This window comes from Ranitomeya variabilis, chromosome 2, assembly GCF_051348905.1.
Source record: "Ranitomeya variabilis isolate aRanVar5 chromosome 2, aRanVar5.hap1, whole genome shotgun sequence".
In the NCBI taxonomy this organism is placed as follows: Eukaryota; Metazoa; Chordata; class Amphibia; order Anura; family Dendrobatidae; genus Ranitomeya; species Ranitomeya variabilis.
Genome location: NC_135233.1, coordinates 1,062,915,347 through 1,062,927,892, shown reverse-complemented (window position 1 = coordinate 1,062,927,892; position 12,546 = coordinate 1,062,915,347). Strand labels below are relative to the sequence as shown.

The window sequence follows — 12,546 nt, the reverse complement described above, 5'->3', positions numbered from 1 at the left end:
ATAATATAGGTGAATTTAATGAAAATGTAGAGTCCCTGTGGGTGGAGATAAGGGGAGGGGGAAAAAATAAATTACTGATAGGGGGTTTGTTATAAATCTCCAAAAATAATGGAAGCAATGGAGAACATCCTCGTAAAGCAAATAGATGAAGCTGCAACTCAAGGAGAAGTCATTATTATGGGGGACTTCAACTACCCTGAAATAGATTGGGGAACAGAAACCTGCAGTTCCAGCAAAGGTAATCGGTTTTTGACAACTATGAGAGACAATTACCTTTCACAACTGGTTCAGGACCCAACAAGAAGGGGGGCACTGCTAGACCTAATATTAACCAACAGGCCAGACCGCATAGCAAATATAAGGGTTGGGGGTCACTTGGGGAATAGTGATCACAAAATAATAAGTTTTCGTGTATCCTTTAATAAGATGTGTAGTAGAGGGGTGACAAGGACACTAAACTTCAGGAGGGCAAATTTCCAACGGATGAGAGAGGATCTTGGTGCAATTAACTGGGACGATATCCTGAGACATGAAAATACACAAAGAAAATGGGAGACGTTTATTACCATCCTGGATAGGACCTGTGCACAGTATATACCGTATGGGAATAAACATACTAGAAATAGGAGGAAACCAATATGGCTAAATAGAGCTGTAAGGGGCGCAATAAGTGACAAAAAGAAAGCATTTAGAGAATTAAAGGAAGTAGGTAGTGAGGAGGCATTAAATAAATACAAAAAATTAAATAAATTCTGTAAAAAGCAAATCAAGGCAGCAAAGATTGAGACAGAGAGACTCATTGCCAGAGAGAGTAAAAATAATCCCAAAATATTCTTTAACTACATAAATAGTAAGAAATTAAAAAATGATAGTGTTGGCCCCCTTAAAAATAGTCTGGGTGAAATGGTGGATGAGGATGAGGAAAAAGCCAATATGATAAATGACTTTTTTTCATCAGTATTTACAAAAGAAAATCCCATGGCAGCCAATATGACTAGTGATAAAAATTCCCAATTAAATGTTACCTGCTTAACCCAGCAGGAAGTACGGCAGCGGCTAAAAATCACTAAAATTGACAAATCTCCGGGCCCGGATGGGATACACCCCCGAGTACTGCAGGAATTAAGTACAGTCATTGATAGACCATTATTTTTAATCTTTAAAGACTCCATAATAACAGGGTCTGTACCACAGGACTGGCGTATAGCAAATGTGGTGCCAATATTCAAAAAGGGGACAAAAACTGAACTCTGTAATTATAGGCCAGTAAGCTTAACCTCTACTGTGGGTAAAATCCTGGAGGGCATTCTAAGGGATGCTATACTGGAGTATCTGAAGAGGAATAACCTCATGACCCAGTATCAGCACAGGTTTACTAGGGACCGTTCCTGTCAGACTAATTTGATCAGCTTCTATGAAGAGGTAAGTTCCGGACTGGACCAAGGGAGCCCAGTGGATGTAGTGTGTATGGACTTTTCAAAAGCTTTTGATACGGTGCCACACAAAAGGTTGTTACATAAAATGAGAATAATGGGGATAGGGGAAAATATGTGCAAGTGGGTTGAGAGCTGGCTCAGGGATAGGAAACAAAGGGTGGTTATTAATGGAGCACACTCGGACTGGGTCGCGGTTAGTAGTGGGGTACCACAGGGGTCAGTATTGGGCCCTCTTTAACATATTTATTAATGACCTTGTAGGGGGCATTCAGAGTAGAATTTCAATATTTGCAGATGACACTAAACTCTGCAGGGTAATCAATACAGGGGAGGACAATTTTATATTACAGGATGATTTATGTAAACTAGAAGCTTGGGCTGATAAATGGCAAATGAGCTTTAATGGGGATAAATGTAAGGTCATGCACTTGGGTAGAAGTAATAAGATGTATAACTATGTGCTTAATTCTAAAACTCTGGGCAAAACCGTCAATGAAAAAGACCTGGGTATATGGGTGGATGACAAACTCATATTCAGTGGCCAGTGTCAGGCATCTGCTTCAAAGGCAAATAAAATAATGGGATGTATTAAAAGAGGCATAGATGCTCATGAGGAGAACATAATTTTACCTCTATACAAGTCACTAGTGCGACCACACTTAGAATACTGTGTACAGTTCTGGTCTCCGGTGTATAAGAAAGACATAGCTGAACTGGAGCAGGTGCAGAGAAGAGCGACCAAGGTTATTAGAGGACTGGGGGGTCTGCAATACCAAGATAGGTTATTACACTTGGGGCTATTTAGTTTGGAAAAACGAAGGCTAAGGGGTGATCTTATGTTAATGTATAAATATATGAGGGGACAGTACAAAGACCTTTCTGATGATCTTTTTAATCATAGACCTGAGACAGGTCTGGAGGAAAGAAGGTTTAAGCATAATAACAGACGCGTAATGAGTGATTCATTACTTAAATTTAAGAGGGGACTGGATGCCTTTCTGGAAAAGTATAATGTTACAGGGTATATACACTAGATTCCTTGATAGGACGTTGATCCAGGGAACTAGTCTGATTGCCGTATGTGGAGTCGGGAAGGAATTTTTTTCCCCATGGTGGAGTTACTCTTTGCCACATGGGTATTTTTTGCCTTCCTCTGGATCAACATGTTAGGGCATGTTAGGTTAGGCTATGGGTTGAACTAGATGGACTTAAAGTCTTCCTTCAACCTTAATAACTATGTAACCATGTAACTGTGGGTTGTAGACACTACCTCATACTACTGTACCTTTAGGGGTGAGAGCAATGACACAATGAAAAAGTGACCAAAACAACAGCCAAAAATGATGAGAACAGAGAAATGGTCAGGTTGATTTCCCAGAAGTGTGATTGACTTGGAGTTACATTGTGTTGTTTAAGTGTTCCCTTTATTTTTTTGAGCAGTGTATATTGGCATGTAGAATAATGCACAAAAAGGAAATAGAATCCCTAATTATTGAGGGAGCAATCCTGCCTCACAGGCGCCCAGACACCGAACATGATCCCTTACATAGGGAATGCTGAACTCCATTCATTGACATCCTGTTATCTAGAGACGGATGTGACTGTGTCGCTCGCCTTGGGCTTTCGTGTGTCAAAATTATTCTCGTAGTTTGCTGAGCTTTGAGAAGACGTTAATTTGTCCTGTATATAGAGCGATGGCTGCGCGCCTCCTGCCCCCAATGTCACACCAATATAAATGATGCTGCTATTTTTACATCATCGCATAAAATACGTTACGTCCTGCCTATGTGTATTTTCATCTCGACCTCATTATAGCCTGGACGTCTCCCGATATTATAAGAAGCCTATGATTCATGAGTGACTGGCGGCTGAGATGCTTTTTATAGAAAGCCAAACGCATTTCTTCAGTCAGAACTACAAGATCAAATATAGCTGGTGGGAAAGAACTGCCTAAATTGGCTAATTGTTCCTATGGTGTAACTAGCGTTCTTTTTATTGTAAGCATATTTTTTCATGTGACTATCTGCATAAAAAATCTTGAAATATTCAGGTTTTTACTAACTGGAGCAGACATGATAGTCTGATGATTCCTGATGTTATTGCTCATTGTTAAGCTTTGCTGTGTAGACAGAGACAGAGTCAGCAGGGTCATCTCATTATTACAGTGCAGGGGATATAAGCTCTTGGTTCACTACAATAGGACTCGGGAACTGTGTGGCTACCATCCATAGCTGTGAAATACAGCTGATACCCTGCTTCATTCGGTGGGATCGGAGTTAACTCTGATCCTGGTTATGTAACCCCCCTAGATGTTGTGGTTAATAGAAGCCTCTGAGAAGTTTAACAGAGGGAGGGTGCTCCCTCTTTCACATCATTGGCACCCCTTGATACAATCGGAGGGGGGGATGAAGTTGGGTTACCACCGCAGGGAAGAAAGCCCCTGTTTCTATAAGCTATATTTGCCTTTTAGGGTTTGCAGTCTCTGGCAGCAAATAGTACACTGTAATACAGCGGTATTGCAGGGTATTACTGAGTCAGTCAAAGGATTGCACTTTCAAGTCGCATAGTGGGACTTGAAACAAAATAATATTAACAGTAATAATAACAATAATGATAATACTATAATTAAGCTGATTAAAAATAGTAAAAATTTAGAAAAAATGCAAAAATCACTATTTCCAATTAAAATTCCACGTGAAGTTCTAAAAAAATGCATGTTTGGTATCACTGCCTTAATAACAAGATGCACACTAAAGATAAAATGTTATTACGATAATATAGTAAAAAGAAGTCCCCAGAAAACAATGGCGGAATTGGTGTGGGTTTTCTTCAACCATTATCCCCTTCCCTTCCATGACATAATAGTATGTCGTGGGAACTATTCAATTCCCGTAAGCCATGTACTATTACATGTTGGCGGTAAGATCTGTGCCAACTTTTATGGGTGCTTGCTGTATTATACGGCCAACACATTGCTCTAGCAGCAAGGATTCGGGAGAACTCATACACCTGCTGTTTAACCCCGTAGATGCTGCTTTCAATGCCGATCGCAGCGTCTAAGCGGTTGGACAAAGGCAGGGTCTAATAGGCAGCCTGTTAGATTTACAGTAACAGACATAATACAGTGCAATAGAGAATTATTGCAGTGCAATATATATGAGTGATCAGATATAATATAATAAATGAGTGATCAGAGGAATCAGTGTTGAAGTCATCTAAAAAAAAATCCAAGATTTAAAAGCAAAAAATGCTTTTTTGGGGGCTTATTCTAAAGAATAAAAGGAAGATTATTTGTGCACAATAAAAACCTACTGTAGAACAATTACACTTTTTTATATTTTTAATGATTTCTGTCAATTAAAAAAAAGAAAAAATTTTACTTTACTCTCATTTACACCAGAGAATGGCGTAAATTAATTCAGTAAAATACTCGCATGGCCGGAATTCATTTTCTGAGCATCTGCCAAAATATTTAAGAGGTGTGCACTTCTTAATCAATTTAGTGCATCTTATTCCAGTCATGGTGAATTTATACCTATAGTGTTTTTATTGTGGAAAAGCGGAAAAATCTTTAAAAAAAAAAGCATAAAGTTCTTATTTTTGTAAGGATACATTCACACAAATGTAATTTCGGTCCGTAAAAAAAAACTTTCAGCACGAGGATCAATTTTATTAAATAGAGCTGTTGAGGTGACCGTTGTTGTTTTTTTACACTGAATGAATATCTGCTCTAAAAAAAATTACATAATGTGCTACTCTCTTCTGTATTTCAGATAATACTTATTCAAATCTATGAGTGCACAAAAAATACTATATCCCATACCCATCATCTGTATGGGTTGCAATGGGAAACAAATACTGTGGTGCTTGAAAGTTTGCAAACTAGTCAGAATTTTCCATATGTTTACATAAATTTGACCTAAAACTACATTTGATTTTCCCACAAGTCCTAAAGGTAGATGAAGAGAACCAAATCAAACAAACGAGTCAAAGCTTTTAAATGAGGAAAATCATCCAATATCCAAGTCTGTGAGTGGAAAAAGTAAGCGAAACGTTAGGATTAGCAAATAATTTGAAGATGAAATTAGAGTTTGGGGTTTTCGATAAATGGGATGACAATCCGGTGAGAGTGGGCAACCTGATCTAGGGTGCATTTAGACGTTGTTACAAGTTGATCTGAGATCATACCACATTGCACAGACAGGCATGGATCTCCCGACCCATGCGTGAGAGCTTCATCTATTTTTATGAAGCTGACGCACTCAGGTCATGAGACCCGTAGCAAGTCTATGTATTGCGGTCTAATCTCGGACTAATATGAATGGACGTCCCTTATTTAATGTACAGGAGTCTTAAAAAGTCTGATCTTTACAACACGTTTGTGAAATTATAACATGAAATAAATTAAGGAGAGATTGCTGAGGAACTCAGAAAAAGAGTTGTTGATGCTCATCAGACTGGAAAAGGTTACAAAACCATGTCTAAAACGGTTTGACTCCACAAATCCACAGAGAGTGTACAAATTAGAGAAATTCAACACCATTATTATCTTTCCCAGGACTGTTCGGCCTATTATTATTATTATTATTTATTTATATAGCACCATTAATTCCATGGTGCTGTACATGAGAAAGGGGTTACATACAGAGTTACAGATATCAATTACAGTAAACACGTTTACAGTGACACACTGGTATAGAGGAGAGAGGACCCTGTCCTTGCGGACTTACATTCTATGGGATAGTGGGGAAGAGACAGAAGGTCAGAGGTGCTGCAGCTCTGGCGGTGGTGAGGCGGCTGCTCTGGCGATGGAGAGGCGGCAGAATGGTTATTGCAGGCTGTAGGCTTTCTTGAAGAGATGGGCTTTCAGGTTCCGTCTGAAGGATCCGAGGGTGGTGGATAGTCGGACGTGTTGAGGCATGGAATTCCAGAGGATGGGGGATATTCGGGAGAAATCTTGGAGGCGGTTGTGTGAGGAACGAATAAGTGTGGAGGAGAGTAGGAGGTCTTGGGAGGATCGGAGATTACGTGAGGGAAGGTATTGGGAGATTAATTCAGAGATATAGGGAGGGGACAGGTTGTGAATGGCTTTGTAGATCAGTGTTAGTAGTTTGAACTGGATTCGTTGGGGAATTGGGAGCCAGTGGAGAAATTTGCAGAGAGGAGAAGCAGGGAAGTAGCGAGGAGAGAGGTGGATTAGCCGGGCAGCAGAGTTGAGGACAGACTGGAGTGGTGCAAGAGAGTTAGCGGGGAGGCCACAGAGGAGGGTGTTGCAGTAGTCGAGGCGGGAGATGATGAGGGCATGCACAAGAGTTTTGGTAGATTGTGGGCTGAGGAAGGGACGTATTCTGGCAATATTTTTGAGTTGGAGGCGACAGGAGGTGGCAAGAGTCTGGACGTGCGGTTTGAAGGACAGGGCAGAGTCGAGAGTTACCCCGAGGCAGCGGATTTCAGGTGGGGGAGAGAGCGTGATGCCGTTTACCATAATAGATAGGTCAGGTAGGGGGGAAAGATGATGAGTTCGGTTTTGTCTACATTGAGTTTTAGGAAGCGAGAGGTGAAGAAGGAGGATATGGCTGACAGACACTTCGGGATTCTGGACAGCAGAGAGGTGACATCTGGGCCAGAGAGGTAGATCTGAGTGTCGTCCGCATACAGGTGGTACTGGAAGCCATGGGACTTTATAAGTTGTCCTAGGCCAAGGGTATAGATGGAAAAAAGTAGGGGCCCTAGGACAGAGCCTTGAGGGACTCCAACAGAGAGAGGGTGGGATGAGGAGGGGGTGTGGGAGTGGAAAACACTAAATGTGCGGTCGGAAAGGTATGAGGCAATCCAGGACAGGGCAAGGTCCTTGATGCCAAGGGAAGAAAGAATCTGTAGCAGTAGGCAGTGATCGACTGTGTCGAAAGCAGAGGACAGGTCAAGAAGGAGGAGGATGGAGAACTGTCTGTTAGCTTTGGCTGTGACTAAGTCATTAGTAATTTTGGTCAGAGCAGTTTCGGTGGAGTGGTGGGGGCGGAAGCCAGATTGGAGGTTGTCAAGGAGAGAGTTAGATGAGAGGTGGGAGGAAATTTGAGCATGGACATGCTGCTCAAGGAGTTTTGAAGCAAATGGGAGCAGTGATATGGGGCGGTAGCTGGGCATAGCAGTTGGGTCAAGGTTAGTTTTTTTGAGGATGTGTGTGATGGTGGCATGTTTGAAGGCAGAGGGGAAGGTACCATAAGATAGCGATAGGTTGAAGAGATGAGTTAGGGCTGGAATGAGCATGTTAGTGAGGTTGGGGAGCAGGTGGGAGGGGATGGGGTCAAGTGCACAGGTGGTGAGGTGCGATTTGGAAAAAAGTAAGCTCTCCTTCAGTGATGTTGGAGAGGGAGGTTATTAAGGAAGGGCAGAGGTCTGGTATATGGAGTGGTTGGGGTGGTGGAACAGTTAGGGTTTGCCTTGTTTGGTCGATCTTGTTTGGCCTAGAAAGATTACTCCAAGAGCGAGGATTAATATAGTCTGCAATGTCCCAAAGGAACCCAAGGTAACCTCTGAGCAACTAAAGGCCAATGTTACTGTTCATGAGTCCACCATCTGGAAGACACTAAACAACAATGGTGTACATAGCATGATTACAAGGAGAAAGCCACTGCTGTCTAAAAAGATCATTGTCGTCTGTCTGCAGTTTGCTAAAAATCACCTGGAGAGGCCAGAAAGATATTGGAACAATGTGTTGTAGACAAATGAGACCAAAATAGAGCGTTTAGTTTAAATGAGAAGAATAATGTTTGGTGGAAGAAAAACCCTGCATGACAGCATAAAAACCTCATAAATCTCTAAAACTCGGTAGTGGTAGTGTCACGAATGGGAAATTGGTCCAAGCCAATGTGAAGGACTAGTGAACAACTATCAGAAATGTTTGGATGCAGTAATTATTGCACAAGTCGGTCACACAAAATACTGAAATCAAAGGTTCTTTTGCCACTCAGACTCATCCTCATTTAAAAAATTAGGATAATCTAAGAATATAAAAAATTGCAAAGTCTAATTATTTTTTTTTTAATTTCTTTGATTTGGTTCTCATTATCTACTTTTAGGACTTGTGTGAAAATATGATGTAGTTTTAAGGCACATTTATGCTGAAATCTGAAAAATTCTGAATGGGTCATAATCTTTCAGGTGCCACTGTAAATCTACTTCAATTATTTCTCTTGTACAGACTGAATTTTTACTTGTCTTTCCCATTTTTCAGATGAGTTTGGGTCAACGAGCAAAATTGACTTGCACACCGGATGTTGCGTATGGAGCCACTGGACACCCCGGAGTCATCCCGCCCAACGCTACCTTGCTTTTTGATGTGGAGCTGTTGAAAATTGAGTGAATGTATTCACAGGCAGGCTGAAAACAAGATCTCCAAAACCATTATCCACCTCTTCCTTTAACTGACCACCTCCACCACCACCATCCACACTGCTGGAGAAGTCAACAAGCTTAAATAGGGCAACTTCAGTAGAAAGGGGCCACACAAGTCTTCACAATAAACCATGGCCAAAGCAGACTGCATTGGCTTTCTTTGCAGTCTTCTCTGGCATTATGACAGGACTACAAAATCTATGGTCTTCTAACCTAGGTCAATCTTAGCAAGCTCTTACCAAGGTCATTGAGATATGAAGGACTCATTGATCTCCCATCACATCTCTTTCATCTAGATCAATGATGCTCAGATAATCGGCTCATACTCGAGATATACAAAGACCTTCCAAATAACATACATTCCTCAAAGTTACGGAACACAACTTTTTACTGTTGATAAAGCGTCCATAGGGTCGTGATCTTTTGGTGGCGACATTCTTTGGCCCTTTATAAGGCTGGAGTGAACTTTCATCCCAAATTGAGTAAAATATGAATGTATCTCGTGTGGCCGGTTTGAAGCCAGAACTGAAAACCATCTGCTGCTGATCCTTAAAGTTGTCCTAGTCTTTGGCAGCTGAAAGAGGCAGTCCCGAAAAAAATTGAAGATCAAACGGCATCGAGAAATGTAGATGAGTAGAGAAAAAGTCTTCAAAAATATATTATTTTGTTTTTATTGAATTTATTGTATTATAATTATGTTACTAAATATTAGAATTGGTAGGGAACCTGTCGCACAAACTGGTCCATCGACCACGACAGTAATCTGACTGCCAAACGGGAGCCGGGAGAACCGCCTCAAACCTGACTGCATTTGTAGCTCTTTTTTTGACTAACCCACCTGGCGTGACGTCATCTTGCCGGAATGGCACACATGTGACATTGCGCCAGACCGTCTAACCAAGAGTAAAGACACAATTGCCGTCCGGTAAGAGTCTCACGGTTCAAGTCCTACGGTCAGAGATTCCTGTCATGGCCAATGGACCTGGTCATGCATAAACTCTGCTAAGTATAGTATTTTTTATTTATATATTTTTTATTTTTTTTACAGTATGGCCAATTTGCTTAAAAATGTCCCTGTCCGGTTAAATTACAATTTTTTTTTTTTTGCATGTAATTTTTTAAACTTTTTATTAAGAAATTTTAGTACTGCATTGAAGACAAAAAATGTACCATACCTCCAACAATTTGCCAAAAGGGACTGCCTCTCTGAAGGGACTTAAGGAAAACTACCTGTTATTATTATTTTTTATATATAGATATATACATTCATCACAGTATCTTCCCAGATCTTGGCCTCAGCCCAGAAGTAAAAAAAAATAAAAATAAAAAAATAAACAAAAATGTGAGGAAATAAAAAAAAAATACACAAAAAAATTATTAATCCGCTCCTCAAGACGAGGAAGGGGCGACCATTGCTGTTATTGTCATTTTATTTTCTTAAGTGGTGTCTGTGTTTTTTGTCTTGAAATTTAAAAACTTTATGGATTTCTAAGAAGACAAGGAAAGAGAGAAAAGAAAAATACTACTAAAACCACAAACAAGTCTGCTGTTTTGGCTATAACACTTTCTAAGTTGTACATTTTGTTAAGCATTTCCTTCCAGTGGGGTAAATGATTTTTTTTTGCAACTAGGTTTTTATTACGAGTTGTCATTATGTATGTTGAGTCAATCATCATGAAAAACACCAAGTTAGCCAAAGCTCCTGTTATTTTGGTACATAAATCAGCGCCTAAAACTCCAAAACGTAAGATCACTCTGTCCTATTACCAAAAATACGCAAAAAGGGTATTTTTTTCCCCCTAAAAAACTGTGCCACTCCTCTTTTGGGGTTGTGTTTGGTATTCCAGCTCAATTACGTTTTTGGGAGAAAATTTTTCTTTTCTCATTGTTTTTTTTTTTTTTTTAAGATCCAAAAATGTTTTTGACTTTTTGTCACAACCGTTCCATCGGTTAGAAACTGTTATTATAGAGACCCCCATTACCGGTATGAGGGCACATTTTTGGCTACGTAAGTGTGTCAGTGGATGAGGTCACATTCTCTCGACTATTTTTGATTAGTCACTTCTGGGTATGATTAAAGGAACGAGTAGGACACAAGGGGACCCCCATCCTTTCCATGTGTAAGAACTACTACAACAACTTCACTTCTCAGGGTTCAGTCATTAAAAACTGCTGCTCAACCATGAACATTGGCTCAACAAACAAAATGACTCCCTAAAAAGTGTGTGGGGACAGGGGGATGGAATTTTTTTTTTCTTTTACTTTAAAGCTCCGACTGGAAGCAAGAACCTTTAATTTGCATGTGGCGTTACTCACACTCCAAAAAAAAGAAATAAAAATAAATAATAGGATAAAGCCCACTGCCTTACAGTACACTTAGGAATAGAGGCCCTCGGGGGACGTTCTCGGCACATTCTGCAAACAAATGGGCATTAGCTAACGGTTATCTGCTGTATCACACCGACTCAGTCCTGTAAGTCTTGCTTGCTGCTGATCTAAAGAGAGCCTCTCCTTTAACTACATATATACAGATCTATATATATATATTACAAAGAAGAATAAATTTTAAGAAAAATCATCTTTGCTTTGTTGGTGTGGTTTGTGGTTTTCTTTAACTTTTGTTGAAACTATTGCAAATTTCTTTTTTTTTTTGTTTGGCCTTTTTTCCATAATTCGCCGGTGTACCTGGATTTTTGGAGCAGACACTATTTGTAGTGGCTCTCCGATCCCTACTTATGGATGGGTGGTCTCTTTCTATAGCTTTTTCCTCTGTTTTCTCAAAATGTCCTACAAGGAGGAGACAAACCCTTTAGGTTGTGGTCAGCCTGGCAAAAGGAACCCCGGTGTGACTTTTACCATGCACCTCCTGCTGGAAGATGTAAGCCCACACTTCAGCTGAAACAGAGAAAATTAGTTAAAATGGTAGAAAGATAATTGGTGGCCTTCAAAATGAGAACATTTAGAGTTTATGAATGTGTCACATGGAGCCATATTTAATATCAGTTTGACATGTTTTAGGGGCACCCTAAAGTGAAGACCCACCATGTCACTAGTAGGACCCAAATGCTGTGCTTATTCACTCCTCTATTTTGAAATTGCAGCACCAAGATGGAAAAGTCGAGAAATTATCTGTAGACTCTTTATGTATGTAAACATTGAATATATAAAATTGGAATTGCATTACTGCTGTAGAAAAGAAGTTAAAAATGAAGACAGCGCATAAATTGGCCAAGCCATGTGTGCCCAACAGCCAGCGACAAGGCGACCTACTCTTTTGGGACCTAACATGATCCCTCTCCCAGGATAAAAGCTGACAATCGTATGGACAGGTAGGATAAACGTCCGCTTAAAACCACCATAGGCTGATGGGTGGAGGGCAGTCATAGTCAATGTTTACATACTATAGAGTCTCGGAGTGCAACTTTAATTTGTTAGTTCCATATAGAGTGGCTCTCTTAGCTTGCACCTATTCACATTTGTCTTTCTGTTTGGAAGTGACGGATAGTCTTTTGATATTTAGGCTCGGTATGTGACATTGTGACATGTAATTTTACTTACAGTACAGAATGGATCACTGTGCACCATTCTTCCAATCTGATGACACCACCTCGTCAATTCCATGATGAAGCCTTCAGGAGGGAACGTCACACCGTCCCTACTCCCAGGCCAGGATTATGGTGTTCGGACACCTCTATTCTTCATTCCAGGTGCACGA

At 40.4% G+C, this 12,546-nt stretch overlaps 1 protein-coding gene across 1 annotated transcript in view; it reads left to right on the top strand.

Moving 5' to 3' along the window:
- FKBP1B (FKBP prolyl isomerase 1B) overlaps positions 1–11,409 on the top strand; it is a 60,951-nt gene extending 49,542 nt beyond the window's left edge. The window contains exon 4 of the mRNA XM_077291527.1: positions 8,671–11,409. Within this exon, the coding sequence (XP_077147642.1) occupies positions 8,671–8,799 (129 nt within the window). The 3' untranslated portion in view covers positions 8,800–11,409. The remainder of the gene's footprint in view (positions 1–8,670) is intronic.
- The last annotated feature ends 1,137 nt before the right edge of the window (positions 11,410–12,546 follow it).